Source organism: Schistocerca piceifrons, chromosome X (assembly GCF_021461385.2).
Source record: "Schistocerca piceifrons isolate TAMUIC-IGC-003096 chromosome X, iqSchPice1.1, whole genome shotgun sequence".
Classification (NCBI taxonomy): Eukaryota; Metazoa; Arthropoda; class Insecta; order Orthoptera; family Acrididae; genus Schistocerca; species Schistocerca piceifrons.
The window spans coordinates 107,362,184-107,384,990 of record NC_060149.1 but is presented as its reverse complement, the minus strand read 5'-3'; the positions used below and the strand labels follow the sequence as shown (position 1 = coordinate 107,384,990).

The window sequence follows — 22,807 nt, the reverse complement described above, 5'->3', positions numbered from 1 at the left end:
AACAAAAACGCTACCAACTTTTGCTTCTACCCCAGTCTAATACTTTCACCTCCTCTGTATAATGTTCTTGGCCTACACATAATTCTTAGTTAACCCCCCCCCCCCAGGTTTGCATAACTTCACGACATTAAACCTGTGCACCCTTAACTGTGGCAACCACAACTTATCCCTTTTATCAATGCAATACCACATTAGTGAGGTCTGTGCTCCTGTGTCAGTAAGTAGTTTCATTCATCATCCATGATATACGGCACCCATCACAAAGATCTTGTCGATCTGATTTTCAGTGGGGCTAACATGAGTCTCTGTCTTGGGCAGGGCACATACATCCCTATACTCGTTTAGTGATCTGCCAAGTTATCTGATGCTCGCATCTTCTTTTCTTTTATTGCAGCAATCCCTCAATATGTATCCCACAATTTTAGCAAATTCGTTTCTTCTTACAGTCTTTACACTTCTGATTAGGTTTCTTACATCTGTAAAATTCTACATTTATGTTGAATACACGACACTCTTCTCTTCAAATATCATTCGGCCGTCTTAATGCTTCCAGGAAGCCAACAGATGGGTATACTGCTACCTGAAAGGCCTTACATCCATCCTGTTTCGCTGCTTTGCTTACTACCTCTCCATACAGCCTGTGGATGAATGTGTCTGAAGCTCTCTGATCGGCCTTGAACAGCTGAATGCCATTCTCAATCTCATCTTCTACTAGCTCGTATGTTTGAAAGTTAATGTCTCGAATTCTGGCGACAACCGCTCAATTGATTCGTCCTATCGCACCCACAAACTATGAAGTTGCCCTCTGTGGAATCTGATACCATTTTTTTGTTTGAATCACTGAACAACTGTCGCTGTAAACTCTTTTGATTTCGCACAAGTGTGCTCCATGCTAATGAAATCTTGTGCGGTTCCCTGAATTCTTGATTTAGCAACTGCTGACTTATCTGAATCAATCCATGAACCCAACAAGGTAGCTGCTTCACGTTTCCGAAAGAATATTTTTACATCTTCGTCGGGTTTCCTGCTAAACACTGGTACTGATGTCAACAATGAGTTCTTTATTAGGCCAGCACTGCATATCAGTTGACAAATCATGTGAAACACTGTGCTCGCTTCTGTCCGTTTTTAACCTGACTCTTGTTTCGCAAATCGTTTATAGCGATTTGGAAACCAACCGTGTTACTCGAATTAGATTCTGCGACTGGGATAACGGAAGTACAGGAAAAAGTTTTACAAATCCATCACTGACTTTCATATTTTAGCCAAATCTGAGTAGACCTACCTCAATCCAGCGTTGGATGTCCCCATGTTATTAGATGATGTCCATGCTGCTCTGCTGCTTTGTCATCTTGGAATTTCTCACATCGTTGCACCTCCTCAGGACTGTAAGGTTCCATAATTGATCCCCATGCTGACATCACTTGGATAGGGGGTTACAGGTTTTGTATCCTCAGCTGAGGACCTCCCATGGTGTTTGTCAGTATCGTGCAGGCCTTGGGTCCTTGAGGTACAGAAATATTTGAACACTGAGTAATTAACCTTCAACAATTTATTCCTTAAAATAGTTATAATACGCTCGCTGCGCCAATCTGTCATAACTGTGCCTGACGTGCAAGTACTGTGTAATATGGACTTGTCAGGACTCTTTTGTGGCGGAAAAAGACATATTCAGCATCCAAATCACACAAGTTGAAAACAGCCTTGCCTTGTTGAGCGGCCAGTGATGGGACTCTACTTTGTCTGTGGAGGAGCTTTGCGGCAGGTGCACACCAACACTGCAGTTCGTCAGCATTCCGAGATGGCGCCAGCTAGCACAGGTATGTTATTGAGATGGCTTGTCCCATCATGTAGCCCTTACAAAACTTACATTTTATCATCACAGTTTAAACGAAAATATAATTTTTTCCATTCCTTACATAGTGAAAGTATCACGTTTTTTCCTGTCAAAAGTATATTTTTACTTAAGTGGTTTCCTCAATTTTTTAACTAAGGTATATTATGAATTCATTAATTTTTAAAAAAATAATTGATCTGCGAGGCATTTTCCTAGTAGTCTTTGAATACATTTACACTATTAATTTCCCTTTTTTATGGGAAGATTATTGTATATTTTTGTACCTGACTCAGTAACTCTTGTGTGTACTTTTGTGTGAGTTGCAGAGCGTTAGTGGGCATTTTTTGCTTGTCTTGTATCATGGTTGTGAGTGCCACAATTAGTCTGAGAGAACTCCCTGTTCTTGGATACAAACTTCATCAGTGAGTACATGTATTGTCCTGTAATAGTAAATGAGAGACTTGAAGAGGTCGCTACAGGATGTTCTAAAGAGGCCTGATATATTATATTACTGGTTGCTTTTGAAGTCTGAAAACATTCTCAATTCCTGCACCATTTACCCAGAAGATTACACCACAGGAGACTATAGAATAGAGACATAAAAAATATAATGATATGATTCATCTGTGATGATGTTGGTTTGTGGGGCGCTCAAAATTGTGATTATTAGCATCTGTAAAAGTTCCAAATCTTTCCATTTCCAGTCTCAGCAATTCCCGAATGATGATGAGATAATGAGGACAACACAAACACCCAGTCCCCGGGTGGAGAAAATCATTGACCCAGCCGGGCATCGAACCCGTGACTCCGTGATCCAGAGACAGCAACGATAGCCACTAGACCATGAGCTGCGGACTGATTCATCTATCAACAAAGTAAGAAATGGTTCTCAGTGCAAAGTGTACTGCACTAAGTTTCTTGAGCAGCTGATCAGTTTCCTCATTCAATCTAATCTGATTGTCCACCTGGTTTCCTAGAATTTTGTATGTATGATTTCATTAATTTTCTGGTAATTAATATCAATTTCAGGAACTCAGAGCTATTTATTTGCTCTCTGAAACTGTATAATATTAGGTTTTGAAAAATTTATAATTAGTTTGTTTGCTGTGAACCATTTGAATGCTTGGTTAGTAACTGTCAGGGCTGCACCCTGCACCGTGAGTTTGGCTCTTTGACAGAATACTTGTGATACCAGAAAACATAAATATTTTTGTTCTGTAATTAATCATAATTGGTAAATCATTAATGTAGATGCACAAAATCAGTGGCACAGGAACTGAAATCTAAGGGACTCAATCCTTTACATTTCCCCAGTCTGAGTTTATTTTTAAATTTGCTCCATTAAGACAACACTTTGTTTCTTCTAACTTCTAACCAAACCAAAGATGTGTCTTTAATGCTGTAGTGTGAAAGTTTTTTAGTAATATCTTCCGGTTTATGCAGTCAAATACCTTGGCAAGGTCACAAAAGAAATTCCATTGTATCATTATCATCATCATCATCATCATCACCATCACCATCCTCATCCTTTCAAGGATTAGGCTGTTGCCTGTTCTGAGCTCTTTTCCAATCCAGCTTGTGGTTGAGGATCTTCTGGTGAGTTCTGTAACCTGCCATTTTCATGAGATGGTGTCTCCAATTTTCACACAATATTCGAATTTTTTTCACCCATGTTGACAAAATTTAATTCTGTTCCAATATCTTCATGTCTACTGTTCCCATTTTATTTTCTTGTTTTGAACCTCCAACACTTTATAGAATTTCATGATGGTCTCTGTTTGTACTTTATGGCCCAATGTTCTGCTAGTTGTATGACAGACAGCTTGGAATTTGTGTATTTTATTTTCAGTATCTGATTCAAGATCAAAACTTATAACACAGTCCAAATAAGAGAGCTGAGAGACTTGTATACCATCTGAAATATAGTCCACTTCGAATTCCATCCATTAGGCTAAATATAGCTCTCTTTATGGAAAATTCCTTGTGAAAGCCAAACTGTGTAGGTGTCAGCAAGCCACCTTCTGTATTGCAGCTATGAATTCTATCATACATTATTCTCTCAAATGCCTTTTGGAAGACTAGCAGCAGAGAGATGGGTCGATAATTGTGTATTACTTTCCTGTCTCACTTTTGTGCATTAACATCACTACTGCATATTTTAGAATACTGAGAACTACCAAAGTTTTCATTGACTGGTTACACAGTTTGCACAATATGTGACTGATTAAGTCTGCACATGATCTTAAAATTTGATTTGATACAGCCTTATATCCAGAGTATTTTGATGTAATTTGCATTCAGTTAGGTAGCTTTATAGGTTCTGTGTGTAACAGGTTATTATAGTTCCCTTTTTCTTCAGCTACAGTGAGAAAAAATTTATTGAAGTTGTTGTGGTTGGCAGGAGAGCCAACACTGTGTTACTAGAGGAAGCCGAAAGGTACGCGTTTTAGCTCACGCAGGCTGGCGTGAGGTATGGAACAGGACAAGGAAATTAGAATTTAGAAAAAACGGACGTAGTTGGTGGAATACTTAACTTTAATCCATTAATGGTGAACGTCGCTCTTGACGGGTCGATAATTGTGTATTACTTTCCTGTCTCACTTTTGTGCATTAACATCACTACTGCATATTTTAGAATACTGAGAACTACCAAAGTTTTCATTGACTGGTTACACAGTTTGCACAATATGTGACTGATTAAGTCTGCACATGATCTTAAAATTTGATTTGATACAGCCTTATATCCAGAGTATTTTGATGTAATTTGCATTCAGTTAGGTAGCTTTATAGGTTCTGTGTGTAATAGGTTATTAACTGAGGAATAGATACCACATAAATTAATAAGTGATGGTATTGATCCCCCATGGTATCCAAAACGGGTCAGATCGCTGTTGCAGAAGCAACGAAAAATGCATGCCAAATTTAAAAGAACGCAAAACCCCAAGATGGCAAATATCCTCGGTGTAGCAAAGCAGCTTAAATCACTTAATAAAGGCAAGGCCTCTTGTCCAGATTATATACCAGTCAGGTTCCTTTCAGAGTATGCTGATACAATAGCTCCCTATTTAGCAGTTATATACAACCGCTCACCCACGCTAAGACCTGTATCTAAAGACTGGAAAATTGCTCAAGTTACACCAGTACCCAAAACGGGAAGTAGGAGTAATCCGCTGAATTACAGGCCCATATCACTAATGTCGATTGCAGTAGGGTTTTGGAACATATACTCTGTTCGAACATTATGAAGTACCTCGAAGAAAACGATTTATTGACACACAGTCAGCACAGATTCAGAAAATATCGTTCTTCTGAAACACAACTAGCTCTTTATACTCATTAAGTAATGAGTGACATCGACAGGAAATGTAAAATTGATTCCATATTTTTAGATTTCCAGAAAGCTTTCGACACCGTTCCTCACAAGCGCCTTCTAACCTAACTGCATGCCTATGGAATATCACCTTAGCTGTGCAACTGGATTAGTGTTTTCCTGTCAGAAAGGTCACAGTCCATAGTAATACAGGAAAAGGCATCGAGTAAAACAGAAGTAATATCCAGCATTCCTCAAGGAAGTGCTATAGGCCCTCTATTGTTCCTCATCTATATTAACGACATAGGAGACAATCTGAGTAGCCCTATTAGATTGTTTGCAGATGATGCTGTCATATACCGACTTGTAAAGTCATCTGATGACCAAAACTAATTGCAAAATGATTTAGATAAGATAGCTGTATGGTGCGAAAAGTGGTAATTGACCCTGAATAAAGAAAAGTGTGAAGTTATTCACGTGAGTAGTAAAAGAAATCCGCTAAATTTCGATTACGCGATAAGTCACACGAATCTGAAGGCTGTAAATTCAACAAAATACTTACAGGTTACAATTACAAATAACCTAAATTGGAACGATCACATAGATAATATTGTGGGTAGTGCAAACCGAAGAATACCATTCACTGGCAGAAAACTTATAAAGTGCAACAGGACTACTAAAGAGACTGTTTACACCACACTTGTTGGCCCTGTCCTGGTGTATTGCTGTGCGGTGTGGGATCTGCATTAGGTGGGCCTGACAGATGACATCGAAAAAGTTCAGAGAAGGGCAGCTCGTTTTTTATCATCACAAAATAGGAGAGATAGTGCCACAGATATAATAATATGTGGCTAGGAGTGGCAGTCATTGTTCGTTGCGACGGGACCTTCTCATGAAATTTCATTCACTAGTTTTCTCCACCGATGGCGAAAATATTCTTTTGGCACCCACCTACATAGGGAGAAATGATCATCACGATAAAATAAGAGAAATCAGGGCTCGCACAGAAAAATTCAAGCGCTCGTTTTTCCCGTATTCGAGAGTGGAACGGTAGAGAGACAGCTTGAAGGTGGTTCATTGAACCCTCTGCCAGGCACTTTATTGTGAATAGCAGAGTAAATACTGATTCACATCGACCATAACAGCGAATTTGACGTTATGAATAGGATGATGTAATAGTATTGCATTGGCCGTGGCATCTTTTACTTCGTAGAAGACCTCCAACATTTCTCTCAGTCCCAGGTACCTTTTTGTGCCCTGAGGTGAATTTGTCTATGAGAAGTCCTGTCAACAGTCCCTGTTTCGCAGCTGCTTGTGGAAGATGGCGCTAGTAAAAATTTAATGTTTCTAAAAACTCATAATTAATTGAGAGATCTAGGAACAGGAAGTTTACAAATAATCTGCATCCTGTTAGGGATTGGAGACAGACCTCCTGCTGAAACGGTGGTACCCAGAAACCTACACTGTCTTTGCTGAAAACAAATTTCTCAGTGTTCACCACCGTCCCAAAATCCTTAAGTCCTGGAATAACCTTTGTAGATCCGAATCATGTTGTTCAGGGGTAGCCGAAGAAACGAAAATGTTGTCTATGCAACACAATAAAAAAAGGTAGGCCTCTTAGAACCTGGTGGATAAACCTTTGCTGGGATTGTATGACATTCTTCAGCCCAAAGGGCATGAAGTTGAAATGAACCAATCCAAAAAGAGAAGCAGCAGTCTTCTCTCTGCCTCCTTCGCCATAGGGGTCTGTGCATATGCTTTGTGGCAGTCTACTACACTGCCCCTCCTACAGTGTTGGTGCAGTCTGCCACCTGAGGCAATGGATATTTGTTGGGAATGGTGTGGGAGCTAAGAACTCTATAGTCCCCACACATGGGCAACTTCTGTCCGTTTTTTATTTAGATGTATAGGCAACGCCTATTTGCTATCAGATGGAGTCACAATGTCTTCACAAATTTGTCTGCTGATGTCTTCTTTTGCCACGGCATATTTTTCTGTTATGAGTCTGCAAGGATGATCCACCACCTGAGGTTTAGGAGATATCCAGATATAGTCTTGTGTGTCATGCTTGCAAATCAAGCCTCTGTAATTTCAAGGAAGTCCTGCAACACATCGTCATCCATTAGTAACTTTAGCTAACTGTGCTGCTTTGAGAAGGCATTTGCCAAAATGTTGGGATGTAATTTGAAGAATTGCAGATAGTCAGCCCCTCAAATAGCTGTGTCACATTTGATACAGTAAAAGACCACTTGAATGGAAGCTTTAGTCATAAATCTAGTGAAAAAAACCTTCCTTCTAGAAATTTCTATTCTGGAATTATTTGCTGCTGTTAGCAGAACTGGCTGCTTAGAACTGTTTTTCCTGTGAAAGATCTTTCCAATAAAATGCTGCAGTGAGAACGAGTGTTCGCCAAAAATGACTGCACATCCATGGAACACACAAATCCGATCTTTTTCTGTAGCTGTATTCTATCTGCAGATTGGAGCTGTTCAAAACAATAGTTCTTAAACTCGTCCATGAAGGCTGTGCTTTGTCCTCTTGTAGACTTCCTTGAAATACAAAAGTTGACACCCTCCGTCGGCCTGTAAACAGCCCCATGCATACCATTATACCTCTGGAATATGTCGTTCTGTCCCATAACTGTATGTGAAACATTGAACAATGACCCAGCACAAATCTCATGTGACATACATGGGTATGTACCGCATTGCCCCACTGAAGGAGTTTGAATGAGTGCACAGACTGTTACACTGACATACTGTTTTTCCGAAGTGCTAATGGTACCAACACCAAGAATTATTATTTGAGTCTCTGCACTCAGGTGGCTTTTGTTTAGCTTCATGTGTGGACATTGCTCCCATCGCTGTGCTTCCACTGTGGCATGCAATTTTCTCGCACATAGTGGCAAGCAAAATTTTGTGTTGGAGCTGCACTGTCTTTCTTCACTGCTGAGGCCTGATTCAGGGACCACAGCCCTGCTTGTCTGCTGCACAATGCAGCAGTCTTTGTGCTCCAAATATACAGCAGTTGCTCCTGATTTATCTGCCAGTGATAAATTAGTATGTGCTGCCAAGACATTGCTAATTGCCTGTGGAAGCTGGCTAAACCTTAAGTGCAAGGAAGTCTAGGCAACAAATTATTACATGTTTATTTTTATTCCGAGAATGGGCTTTTTCGTGAACTATTGATGTTTCCTGATGGCAGTTGCTAGTGTAATAATACACTGTTTCAGGATTTTGCCGCAGTTTCAACTGCATTAGAATATTAGTGGCATGAATATTTGCAAACTCTGCTGTGTTTTGACGAAAGAAGCAGCTTTTAACATGACAACAAAATAAGTTATGTATTACTCAAAACTTGTCATATTCCTTCATAAATCTGTCACCTCCACCTCTTGATATGGCCAACAACTCGATACCTGTCCTCTGGTGTAACATTTGCAATTGCTTCTATTGTTAGCTTTCAGTCTCACTGAGTGTAAAATTCTTGTAGTTTTTTTGTCACATTGCTGTTCATCTAGGCCCATATATTCTCATCTGGATTTAAACGAGCGTGATACTGAGAAAGTCTGATTTATACTATGTCCTTCAGCGTCAACCAGTTTGTCGACCTGGTAGCGTGGAATATGTGGCTTGTACAGCACTACAAGTTCGATTAACTTCGCCTTATTTTGCAAGGCATATTTCTTTGCACCCAGAGCCAAATATCCGTATTCCTTCACTGCAGTGTTGTAGCTGTATAAATCCCGACAGAGTGGTATGGCGCATTCTCCATTACTGTTATCGAATTGGGAGGAATATTTTGCAGCAGAACATTATCTTCAAAGTCTGTGAATATGTTTTTGGAAGACCACTCGTATTGTAAATCTCGTATTCAGTGTGCTGCACTGTTATTATTAGTGGAGCTCCAACACAAAACACTTGTTCACAGCACCTGACGACTGCAGAGCACTTCAACTCCAGAAAAATACTACTTTACAAGAAGAGCTGACGAACGTCGACGCATCTAATGTGCGACACCACATGGTACTGTTTATCCGCGGCATGGCAACCGGGCCGCTTTACCAGCCGAAGTGCTGGCGTCGTGGTAGGGAAAGCCGGCTCACCATTGGTGTTACCCCGGCCAGGGCGTCGCGTCCCCCCCCCCCCCCCCCTGTTCCCCCCTCACCCTACCCTTTGAACCAAAGTCAAAAGTCGCAACTAATTTTAAACGCTCTATTGACCACTCGTACAAAATAAGACCATATATTTAGATACCACTCGAAATTGCAGAATCATATTCATAGGGCAGCATCTAGCGCGGAAAATACAAAAGCAAAACTCAAAAAATACCTCAAATGCTAAGCAAAGGAAACAAACACAAAAAATTGGTCACTGCAGTCTTTGTTATTCAGGACGATATCATGTCGCTTCATACTTAATGGAAAAAATAACCAAGTTGTCATGGAACATGTGCAATTTGTCACAAAAAGAAAGCAAAATAATAAAATAAAGACTAAGGAGACGCAGAAGCACAAAATCTTACATAAATGAATGTGCGCGGTGAAAATAGGTTAACTTCTGATGGTAGCCGACGACGACCCGTTCCACTCACCAAAGTCAGCATGCAAAACTTCCTTCCCGAGAAACCTTGACGGCGATGACCCGTTCCATTCTGTCCCGTTCCATGCTGTTAGTAGCCTGTGCAAATACTGCCTTTTGAAATACTTTGTGGAATATTTTGACGTGACGCTCCATTCCGTTCTCTCATACGAAAATCGGATTTCTATGTACCGACGGGGCATATGCCAAATCAGATGGCGAACCATAGTAAACGACCGTATGAGCTGTGATGGGTTTCATAAATTGGTCACCACATCGCGTATTACACAAAGCAGAAATTTATGGATGGTTTTACACAAGCAAAACGTCGCCATGTAGTTTTGTGGTTATCACATAATCATGGTTACGTAGCATTGTTACTTTGGAATCCATATTACGCGACTATTGCGCTAGTAGCATCTTTGGCTTAAAATGCAGTTGTTTTTTCAAGTTTTGTTTAGAATGACACGGCCGCGGATTGTTTTGGTAAATTCCTTTTCCAGAGGAATCATTTGGCCGTGATTCTCAAAATTGAAAAAAAGCATGTGTGATCGTAATTGATTCCATCACAATTTTAAAATTTCCCGTTAGGTACTTGTTCTTTCGGAGTTTCCTTTGTTATGAACTGAGACGATTTGACAACTCATACTAGCAGGTAGAAAGTGATACATATTTTTTGTTGGCAGAATCGTTAGCCGATGTGATATAAATAAATTAGTGAACATGGGAAACTGTCTCAAAGGAACAACTGCAGACGACATTTCGCTTTTAAGGGGATCGGAAACAAACAGGGATTCAACTTCGTCAGATCAGCTTGGTCCACCACCTCCGTACCAGGTGCGTAGATGCGAAATAATTTGCACATTTGTGTATATGATTAATGGTAATGTGGTCTCCTTTCAGCCTGTGTCAAGTATAAACTGTTTTATTCTTATTGTTTCGTCCTTTTTCTTTCTTGGACATCGTTTTTAATGTCTCGGTTTCTTGTTTCTGGATTAGGTGTTTTGGTAGAAAAGTCTACAATAGCAGAAACCCGTCCATAAATTTTTTAATTTGTACTTGCGAATTTATGACGACGTACGGTAATGCTCACTGGGGTGCCAAACCGATTGGAATTCATCCATGGTTTTGGCTACAGCATCTGCAAAATCTGTTAAAATTTTTCGGAATCTCATCTGATGAGGTGTAGTTAATAGATGCAAAATTTTCCACCGACCTGGTCTGCCTCCGTAATCATGACAAGATGAAAAAGTGCGAGAATAAACTGTTGCAAAAATTTTAAAATTGTTGCTGATTTCTTGGTTTGTACAGTTAAGGATAGACCTGCTTTCAGTTACATGTTTTGCTATGCGACACAAAAAGATTTTATCGCGGAAGTTTGTTACTTCTGATAGGTGCACTATTTATAACAAAATTTTACCACAGTGGATAAATGTTGTGAAACATACAAAAAGCTGTAACAGTCTGATTTGTCGGTTGTCATGTCACTTTCAAAGTAGAAACTAATTCATTTATCCACATTTTTTTAATGTAGAATGTGTGTACAATAAAATACTTTACGTTGTATATTGGAACATAGATCTTCAACATAGAGCATAGACACTAGTAAGTTTTATGTGTATGGGGCACAGTTAATGTTCGGTCATTATTCCAGCTCTCTTTGTTATGTACATAGATTAAAATAGACCATAGGATAGTCATAGGTTGGATTCTGTGTTAAGCTGATAGAGAAACCATATTTATATGTACTATTTAACCATTAACAAAGTAACTGTATTAGTTAATTAAAATTGAGTATGACTTTCAGAGTACTTTAAAATATACTGATTACATGATAGTGCTATGACTGCTGACACAAACAATGTTTTCCTCAAGCCAGTCAGACTATCTGGATTGCATCTACCAGTATCAAAGGATACACTGTCTCTTCAACTTTAGCCTAATATGAAGTCTATCTTGACACACATTTTGAGCTGAATTACTTGGTTTTGAAAGTCAGAAAGTCCCACTCAGGTGTCTAAATGTTGAAGTGTTAAGCCCTATTTTTCCAACATTTTTTTTCTTACATTATCAAGTGTTTATGGAAAAATTCTGAATAACAGTGTTGTTCAGTACCCATGTTAAACTTTAACGTCCTCTTCTCTATCATGCCAAGCACTCTCCTGTTACTAGTTGCAAGAACTGGTGCCTGCTTGGGAAAGCACTACCATTTTCAAACATAGCTTTCTTGTCAATGACAGTGTGTTGTGTTTTGATTTTGAGAAATTATTTTACATTAACATAGTAGGGCCTACTGCAATATGTGGTCTCTCCAGTGCGTAAGAAATAGTGAGACTTTCAGGCAGTAGTGGTAAGAGATGATAAACCCTATATTTATAATTGCTTTGAGAAAATTATGAGCTTGCAGTTAACGAAAACTACATTACAGGTTGAATGCCATGGAAAACTTGGAGGGAGTAAGGTACACATTGACGTTTCACATTTGTAGAGAATTGCTGGATGATTTCTTGCCACCCTATTTTTCTCAGAGACCTTAATATACATCCTGTAATGTTACTTCACTATCACTCACTCACTTGTTTCCTGTCTTTTAGTAGTGTCCTTTTCAATCTTAGGAAGCAAGATGTTACACTGGTAAAAACACTGGCATATCATTCTGGAGAAATGGCATTCAATTCCCTGTCTATCCATCTAGTTTTAGGTATTTCATGATTCCCTTAAGTTGCTTAGGGAAAGTGTGTGGATGGTTCCTTTGTAAAGGACATGTTTGATTCATGTTCCTTTCCTTAGTCAGCAGAGTATTCACTCATCTCTAATTATCTTGTCATTGATGGACTGTTGAACCACTTTCTTCCTTTTTTGTTTCACCTGCCTCGAGATGACTGAAAGTGGCGAGATTGGACTGATCAATGGTTGGGAATTTGTACATGCGCTGATAACCACGTAGTTGAGTGCCCCACAAACCAAGCATCATCATCATCCTTTTTTGTATATTCATCCTCATGAGCTTTCTGTTCTGATGATCTATAAAAATTGCCAGCCAAGTTCAAGGGGGAAAAAAGAGAGTGGTTTCTAATCTTATTTATTACTTAGTGAGGAATGTATTGTTTACAGTATTTACAACTATATCAATGTATGATCCCTGCCTAGATTATTTCTTTACTCTATGTAAAACTCAAGTGTTTGACATTATCTGACTTATGTTTGTAATGTGGTTTGATATATCACTTCCTTCCGGAAGTGCCTTTAGTACAAAAACTACTTTAGCTGTCAGAGTCTTTTCTTGTTTGCTGTAGGATACTGAGATTATTTCTTATTTTTCTTTTCTTTTCTATACTGCTATTCAAACAGTTTGTACTTGCTGAGACTGCTGTCTGAGTCACTTGGTGGTGTTAGCCTACTTTTTTTTGTTGAGGAAATGCTGAAGGTTGTACAGTTCTTCAACGGTGTTGCTACTGCTGCTGCTATCACAGGTAGTTCAGTATTGGACCACCCAAAAACTTGGATAATTTTCTGTCTGGTGTAGAATGCCTTATGAAGTTGGGATGTTTGGCATATGTTAGGAAGTAATTGTTTCTTGTTGTTGTTGCCTTCAGTCCAGAGAGTGTTTTGATGCAGCTGTCCATGCTACTCTATCCTGTGCAAGCCTCTTCATCTCTAAGTAATTGCTGCAACCTACATCTATCTGATCCTGCCTGCTGTATTCATCCCTTGGTCTCACTCTACAATTTTTACCCCCCACACTTCCCTCCAATACTAAGTTGCTGATAGTTTGATGTCTCAGAATGTGTCCTATAACTAATCCCTTATTTTAATCAAATTGTGCCACAGATTTCTAAGAATCAGAAATTTCAATGAGGGTCATATCATTTACAGTACTTATAAGCTGTGCATATTTGACACACAATTGCACTGGCACATGAGAAACTAATAAAACACCTGTTCACTTATTTGTTTTTATTCATCTAAGGATCATATCACTATGATACAGGAGTTGCCGTGCTCATACATTGAAAATACTTTTTATTAACAATTTTGTACACAACTTATACACACATGAGAAAGGTGGCATGCGTTAAACTCTACGTACAGGATTTCATCTCTGTTCAATCAAAATATAGACTGTGAATTGATGAAAACAGTGAAAATTTAGAAGTGTCATCTTATCAGTCAATGAAATTTTGTTTATGTACTCACTCTAAGGCAGCACTTTAAAATAAATCTGTGTATAATGAATAAACAGTGATGTACTGCTATAACCTGCTTACGCTCACCAGGGAGTTGTTTGATAATTTGATGTTCTTTGGTAGATGCTTACAATTGTGAAAGCATAAAAATCTTGGCTGTAGAATTGGAACAAGTTTCACTGAACCTTGCAATGACCTTTAAGGCATTATGTCGGACAAAAAGAGTGGCTCTGGTTTAAAAGCAGACGTAAAAGGCCAATAGAGAAATGTGATAACCATTTGGCCAGCCAGTACTGTCACTAATGTTGTATTAGACGAAATGTAAAGTAAAATGTCCTGTAGTAAAATACTGCCAGTGAAATTTACATTAAGAGTAATGTAAATATAACAAGAGTCAGTGAGTACATGGGTAACATGTAGCTTTATTTCACTGAGAAAATGTATTATATTTAAAATAAATGGCATCTTTTACATAAAGTGAGGTATGATTGATGGAGCATTCAAATAATGTCAGTGAATCATTTCGCTAGCAGAACAAATGAGGAAAACATGTGCAAGTGATGCCAACAAAGAGAACAGTAAAGTGAAAAGACAAGATGAAGAAAATAATACCATTTCCAGGAGACAATATATTTAACACAAATGTGGCAGAGGAAGGTTTCCAGTGAATATCATATATTTTTATGCTACCACTTTCTCCAACACCTGGTTTCATTTTTATTTTATTACATATCCAGTCACAGACAACAAACATTTATCAACTAGTTTATTAATTCCAGTCTGTTGATGGCCAAAAGGTAAGCATACAAAGATAGCTGAATAGATGAAGTATACTACACACATCATGTCATTACATATATAGATGGTACAGTCATGATAATTAGCCATACATGCTTCATCATAAAGTTACAATTTTGAGTACTGTGAACAACATTGCAACTTACAAGTTGAAAGTGTCAGCATCTACATTACAATAGTGTTCATGGTACTCAAAATTGTAATGTTATGATGAAGCTTGTGTGAGTATGACTGCACCATCAATACTGGGTGGTCAGAAGAGAGTGTAGTGGTGTTGCAGGATAGAAATAGTTGTTAAGGAAAAAATGTGATACATTGCACTGCAATTAGTGTCACTTGTTCTTATAGCATAGATGATAGTGCACGAGACAGCCCATGTCCAATTTTTGTGTTGCTCTGTTGTTAGGTTTTAGGAAACAAAACGAAGATTGTGACTGGTGACACCTTCTGTGGTGGGCTGTTTGAAATTGAGCACACAATGGTCTGATTGGCTAACTTCAATGCTAATTAACTTGGGAAAGGTGCAACATATAGAATTTTTACTCAAAAATTATTGCTCAGCACAGCCTACTGTGCAATGTGCTTACAAGCTGTTTCTGGCCACCCTGTATATGTAATGACACGATACTTGTAGTCTATTGCATCTACTCAGCTTCATCTATATGCTTATTTTTAGGTCATTGACCGAAATTAATAACCTAAAACAAAGGTGATGAGACTTACCAAACAAAAGCGCTGGCAGGTCGATAGACACACAAACAAACACAAACATACACACAAAATTCTAGCTTTCACAACCAACGGTTGCTTCGTCAGGAAAGAGGGAAGGAGAGGAAAAGATGAAAGGATGTGGGTTTTAAGGGAGAGGGTAAGGAGTCATTCCAATCCCGGGAGCTTTCCGCTCCCGGGATTGGAATGACTCCTTACCCTCTCCCTTAAAACCCACATCCTTTCATCTTTTCCTCTCCTTCCCTCTTTCCTGACGAAGCAACCGTTGGTTGTGAAAGCTAGAATTTTGTGTGTATGTTTGTGTTTGTTTGTGTGTCTATCGACCTGCCAGCGCTTTTGTTTGGTAAATCTCATCATCTTTGTTTTTAGATATATTTTTCCCATGTGGAATGTTTCCCTCTATTATATTCATATCAGAAATTAATAACCTGATTGATAAACATTTGTGCTCTGTGACAGATGTTATAATGAAATAAATATTCCCTGAAGTACTGCAATATCTTATTGTGACTGTGTAGCATTTTGTGATTTCATTTTTCACATTTTTTGGGATCTATATTTCGACATAGATTCTGAAGGGGAGTTAGGAGCTGCTTAAGATCCAGTGTTTCAGTTTGACTATTTCCCATGCCATATGACTAGTTTTTGTGCACTGTGAACATGAAACTATTATTCATAGGAAAAACAAATATATGTAGTAAGTTACTCATCACTTTTCTTCCCTCTGGGGAAGAGGGAGAAATGTGAAGTATTCAGGTAATAGTTCCAGCCCTGTTGCAAGGGAGCATGTTACATACACAAGCAGAGAAGTCAAAGAACACAAATCAAAAGTAGACAAATGAAATATTGAGATATTAGTAAAACAAGTTTCATGAGAAAACAGTTTTGTTGTCTGGCAGCTATCAGAACAGAAAAGGCAAATCAAGCAGGCTGCTTTAACACAGAGGAGGATGCAGTAGGAAAGAAACTAAGAAATAAATGAATGAATGAACAATGAAAAGTAATGGGAGAAAGATAATCTAGAAGTAAAATAAAAGAAATGAAATAAAGAAGGTACAAAAGCAAAGATTAGACAGTGATGGAAGAAAACTGTGCAATATAAGTTAAGGTCTGTCAAGAATTAAGTACAAGCTGGAGAACTCAGTTCCCACTTCATAATTCAGCAAGTGGAACTCTGAAAATATTATGACATGTGTAGATGCCAAATTTCCAGGCACATAACATTTATACTGGATATTTTTCTTTCATAAATAACAGCATAAATTGAAGAACTTGTAGAAAGCACCTCCAAGAAACACCGCATTGCATTCATTCAATTGAAGCTTATTTGAGTAGCAGTCAGTTCTATGGTCAATTGCAGCAATATTCATAAACCTGGTTGGTTATTATGTATCATGGAGTTCCCACTTCTTCCATACTTACATATACTGTTGAAAGCACAATAAAGTTTTATACAATATGCTTGCCAAATTGAAAAAGAGCTCTTTGAAACATTAATTCAGAGAAGCTTCTTAAAAAGAATGGCTTAGGACAAAAATGTAAAATGTATACACAGTAAACAAGACATCCAGTTCCCCAATATATTCACCATCTTCAGAATGGGGAATAATCACTACAGTTGCACCACAGAGATCAATTCTGGCTCCACACTTGTTATTATTATAAATAAATGACCTGCCGTCATATAGCCAAAAAGCAGCAATAGTTAATTTTGCTGATGAAACAAGTAATGCAATCAAGCTTAATGGAAAAACTTCATTACTTTAAAATGTAAATAAAATCTTCTTGAAAGTTAATGGCTTGTTTTCAACCCTCGTGCATGAATCTTATTGAAGTCTTTCACTATGATGTGGAATGAGTGTTTTGCAGTTACAGTGCATTTTCTCACCGAAAAAAAAAAGGCAGCATGCTGACCACTTCCATTATTGTCTTGGGCTACGTAACTAATATGTAGCTATGTCAAATATATCTCCTTCCCCCCCCCCCCCCCCCCCTCCCTCTCCATGCTATTAACAGTCCATATTGGTATGCTTGGTGAAATATTGCAGGATATGTGGCTTTTGAACCATTTGTTTCAAACCTTTTAATGGATGAATTTGTTGCACACTGTGGCACAGATAAATTCTTTAAGAATCTGTTTTATTTTGTGTTCATGTCCTTGACCAGTTTACATTAATTAGTCCCATTCCTAAGCAGCAAGCTAGTAACTTAAGCAGCACTTAAATGAGTATACAGTTTACATGTGTACATCATGTGTATTTTTACTTCTGAGGCTGTATTGCATTTTCCGTTGATCTCTGTTTCTAATTACTCTTCTCTTCTTTTTTTTCAACCCACTTTCTTTTTTGTGGGAAAATTGAGTAATGTTAACCAATGTGGTGAATAGCACTACTCCAGTTTCTTGACCTGCCTTGTGACCCTGAAAAGTTCCCCAAACAAGTTTATCAGGAAATAGCAAGAACAGGTGTGATACATCATCATCTACAAGGGAGCAGAACTAATAATGATACGAACATAATGCTAATAGAAATGTGCCCATAGATCTGAATCAGACAGTGGGTATGGGATATACACTGAGGTGACAAAGTCATCGGATAGCGGTATGCACGTACGCAGATGGTATTAGTATAGCATACACAAGGTATAAAAGGGTAGTGCATTGGCAGAGCTGTCATATGTACTCAAGTCATTCATGTGGAAACGTTTCCAACAGGATTATGGCACAAAATGGGAATTAACAGGCTTTGAATCCAGAATGGTAGTTGGAGCTAGGCGTGTGGGATATTTCATTTCGGAAATCATTAGGGAATTCAATATTCTGAGATCCACATTGTCAAGAGTGTGCCAAGAGTACCGAATTTCAGGCATTACCTCTCACCACTGGCAGCGCATTGTCCGACAGTCTTCACTTAATGACAGAGAGCACCGGCATTTGTGCAGAGTTGTCAGAGCTAATGAACAAGCACCACTGCATGAAATAACCACAGAAATCAATGTGGGACATATGATGAATGTATTCATTCGGACAGCCGTGAAATTTGACATTGTTTGGCTGCAGCAGAAGATGAGCAGTGCAAGTGCCTTTGCTAACAGTATGACATTACTTGTAGCACTCTTCCTGAGCTAATGATTCTAGGTTATTGGAAAACTGTGGCCTGGTATGATGCACCGTAATTTCAGGTGGTCAGTGTTGATGGTAGGATTAGTGTGTGGTGCAGACTGCATATAGCCATGGACCCAAGTCGTCAACAAGGCACTGTGCAATCTGGTAGTGGCTGGTGTGGGCTGTGTTTACATCGAATGGACTGAGTCCTCTGGTCCAGCTGAACCAATCATTGGCTGGAAATGCTTATGTCCAGCTACTTGGAGACCATTTGCAGCCATTCAAAGTCTTCATGTTCCCAAACAACAATGAATTTTTTATGGACGACAGTGCACCATGTCACCAGATTGCAATTGTTCTTTATTGGTTTGAAGAACATTCTGGACAGTTCGAGCTAATGATTTGTCACTCAGACTGCCCGACTTGAATTCCATCAAACATTTATGGGACATTATCAAGTGGTCAGTTCATACACAACATCCTGCACTGGCAACACTTTCGCAATTACGGATGGCTATAGAGGCAGCATGGCTTACTATTTCTGCTGGTGACTTTTGACGACTTGATGGGTACATGTCATGTCGAGTTGCTGCACTATGCTGGGCAAAATGTGGTCTGACATGATGTTAGGAGGTATCCAATGATTTTTGTCACCTCAGTGTAAGAAGAAACAGTGGTGGAAAGTGAACATTAAGAACAAAAGAGGATTGTAAAAAGGAATAAGAAAAATTGTTAAAAATAGCGAGCAAAAATATGACAAAACCAGTAGCTTAGCGTGGGAAACAAAATGTTTGAAGGGATTTGTTTCTGAATGATAAGTGCATTTAGAATTAAGAAAATGAAGACCAGAAATATATAAACTCTGAGGCTTGATGTCCAAGAGTCCTTTGGCATTCCAAACTCATTTAACAGATTTAAGTATTTCGCATTTGAAAGCCTACATGTTATTTCATTTATTCTCATTTGGACATGAATACTTCTTTCACAGAGGATGAAACCCCCCTCCCCAAATATTATCCCAGAGGACATAAGTAAATGGAAATATGCAAGATGTTAACAATATAATTTCTGTGCCCCCATTGTTGCCAATTTTTCTTATGGCACTAGTAATTGAATCTATTTTGATTAGCAGATCCACTGTTTATGATTTTTCCTTTTTTCATTGGTATGAGCTGAAAAATGTATACTGTTTACATTGTCTTGTTTGTATAATGCGTTACTGGTATGCTTCATGAAGACTGGCATGACAACAGGTACAGTGCATATGTCTGAATAGGATCTTACCGTATTTATTGCAAGTGATTGTAGGCCTCATTGACTACCTGTAACTGTAGAACTGCTATTCAGCACAAAGTTATGTGCAGCTGAATACATATTTGCTTGGCATTGTATTTCCACACGATTTAAAAAAAATCCGTTTTAAAACCACAGTCCTCAATTCTCAAATTTTGTGTTCCGTTTACATTCCTTGTCCATCTTACACAGTCTGTTGAGATGTATTAGGGATAAATTTATTTTTTTGCCACAAATTTACATAATCTACATGGCTGTTTGTAATACGTGCTGTTACAGCTGTTCACCTTTTCATAGTGTTGTGGTGTAATGACATGTATGACATTTAGTTATTCTTTCACATCATGTTAAACACCCCCCTCCAACCTCTCACCTTGTATGTGCCATCTTTTGGATTGATTATTTCAAATTTGTGTCTAAGAAACCATTTTTCATTATTATTGTCATTGTTTTCTTACAGAAACTTTGTATTTTATACATTCTCACTTTTTTTACATTGCTGATTCAGTGTTATATTTTACCTGTGTGTTCTGTTCATTCTGTTCATCTAGCCACAAGTCCAGTTTTATTTTTTATTTGCCAGTTTTATTTATGTATTTATTTATTTTTTTTGTTTAAGTGTTTAGTTGATACTGACAACTTTCTGTCCTCGCTGAATATCATTTCATTTACCTTCCTTTTGGTGTGCCTGTAATTTGCAACAAGATCCATTATGGAAATAACTGTTAAATTAGGTTGTCAGAGTTCCATTCATTGGGAACAAAAGAACAACTGCAGCAACAGCAGTTACTTACTTCAGTCGACAGTGTAAATAAGTCAAAACACTTTCTAAGCTAATAGGTTGCACTGGTCTCCTGCCCGTAAATAATAAATGTGCTACATTTATTGTATAGGATTTCTTGTTGTGATTATTTAGCTATGTAATTAAATATGGGTTGGATATCCTGGAAATATGTTACAGTATGTATAGTGAAGTTCTTTTCGGTCTGTAGTAATTGTATTGTATCTGTCCCCCTCCCCCCTTCCAATAAAAGTGTTAGCAGCTTTGACCAATAACATTGGTTTATTAGCAGATTCTGTCTTTACAGTGACCCAAACTTCAATAGACAATTGTGTAGAGAGAGTTGTCTATGATGTTACATTTCCCTTCCAATACATTCTGAATAGGTGTGACATGCATCAAAAATTTTGAAACAACATATTCATTTGCTGTTTCTGAGGAATTACACATTTGCAAAGATAGAACACAATATGAAGACCTGTTAAAATTTTGCAGTGAAACAATATCAATAGTTATGACGTAACCTGTGTTAGATTGTCTGTCTGAACTACTGATGTGTTATTTATCCTAACACTATAATTTGTTGTAACTTCTGTATCAGCAATTTCGGTTATTAGTGAAAACTGTGAGTGTTCATCCTCTTCTGCGTCTGTGTTTCATGAGGAGTGTTACTGGTTGTTTCATACTTTATTGGGATGTGTTCCACTATGAACATGAAGAAGAATACTTTATATAACAATTTGAATACAAAATGTAAAAAATAAGTATTTCATTCCATATTCTTCAGCTAAACAGATATTATATTTAACAATGAAACTGTTAGGTTCTACTTAAGTTATTTATTCATGACCTGTGCCATATATCGGTGACTAGAAGATCACAAAAAAGCTGCATGCTGCAAACTGCATATCTTTTTTTGTATAAGGTGGGATGTGAACATCTTTCTGTTTGGATAAGTTGTGATTTCAGTATTTACTTCATGCTTTTCACATTGTTGTTTTTGTTGCTCCTTGGGAAACAGACTTCTAGTAACAGTCATTTTAATTTAAAGTACATCTTTTTCATATGATTTTAGTTGTGTAATTAATGTTTGGAGCTTTTTTATGCTCCAACATGTTCATCATGTTTTTTATACAATCAAAGAAAAAAAAGTTCGATTATTTAATACCTTGGAGGTAGTATATAACTGAACTTGAAGACATGAAGAATTCACAAAGTAATTGACTCATGTAGCTGTGAACTGACGTCCAGGAAGTTGCAGCTAAATAATCTCAATGTGGATTTGATTTCTCAGCTAATGTGCCTGTAGTTTGTGACAATAATATCATTTCTGTTGCATACAAATGCTTTTGTGTTACTGTGCATATTAATTTAAGGTAAATTTATATTTTATTTCCTTACTAAAATGTACAAAACTATTTTTATATAGCAAGAGCCTACTCCTGTATATTACCCATCTCCAAATGTAAGTAGGCCAGTGACCCAACTTACGGAAGAGGAGCAGGTCAAAATTGCTAAAAGAATTGGATTAATTCAACATTTACCTACTGGAACATACGATGGTTGTAAAAAGAACAGAGAGTAAGTTGTAGTTTTAGTCACAAACTGTTACAGTTTAAGATTTTTATTAGTAACAACTTCATTAATAAATCATTATTAACAATAGCTTATTGAGCACTGATGATTTGTTCATTACGCAAACCAAAAGTGTGGTTGGTTAGTTATTAGTTAGGTATTGCTGTATGTTCCATGGATCATTTTGCACGATAGAGTGTAATGATATCATATCACAAATTAATTTGCACATACAGTTTCATTCTGAACATTTATAAGTTTATTTATTCATTTGTTATTTCAAAGAGATAAAAGAGATGTGTGTTAGAAATTCCAACCCACCACCTCTTACGCATTACAGTAACAGAAATTCTTCTACGGAATTGGAGTTGTTGTCAAGGAGAAATTTTCTCAGTTTGTTTTCAAATTTTACTTTGCTGTCCGTCAAACATTTTGTATCACTGGGTAAGTGAAAACATTTATTTTTGCAGCATTATACACACCTTTTTGTGCTAAAGACAACATTAATGTGGAGTAATGAATATCATTTTACCTTATGGTATTGTAATTAAGTGCATCATTGTTCCTTTTGAACTGTAGTGGATTATTTACAACAAACTTCATGAGGGAATAAA

At 37.8% G+C, this 22,807-nt stretch overlaps 1 protein-coding gene across 2 annotated transcripts in view; it reads left to right on the top strand.

The window, feature by feature from the left end:
- The first annotated feature begins 10,158 nt into the window (after positions 1-10,158).
- Positions 10,159-22,807, top strand: part of LOC124721822 (RING finger protein 11) — a 38,645-nt gene continuing 25,996 nt past the window's right edge. The window contains exons 1-3 of one of the 2 annotated variants that reach the window (XM_047246942.1): positions 10,159-10,318; positions 10,414-10,564; positions 22,048-22,199. In XM_047246942.1, coding sequence (XP_047102898.1) covers positions 10,451-10,564; positions 22,048-22,199 — 266 coding nt within the window. In that variant the 5' untranslated portion in view covers positions 10,159-10,318; positions 10,414-10,450. Of the gene's footprint in view, positions 10,565-22,047; positions 22,200-22,807 lie in introns of both variants that reach the window. The other variant, XM_047246943.1, reaches the window with a different exon arrangement.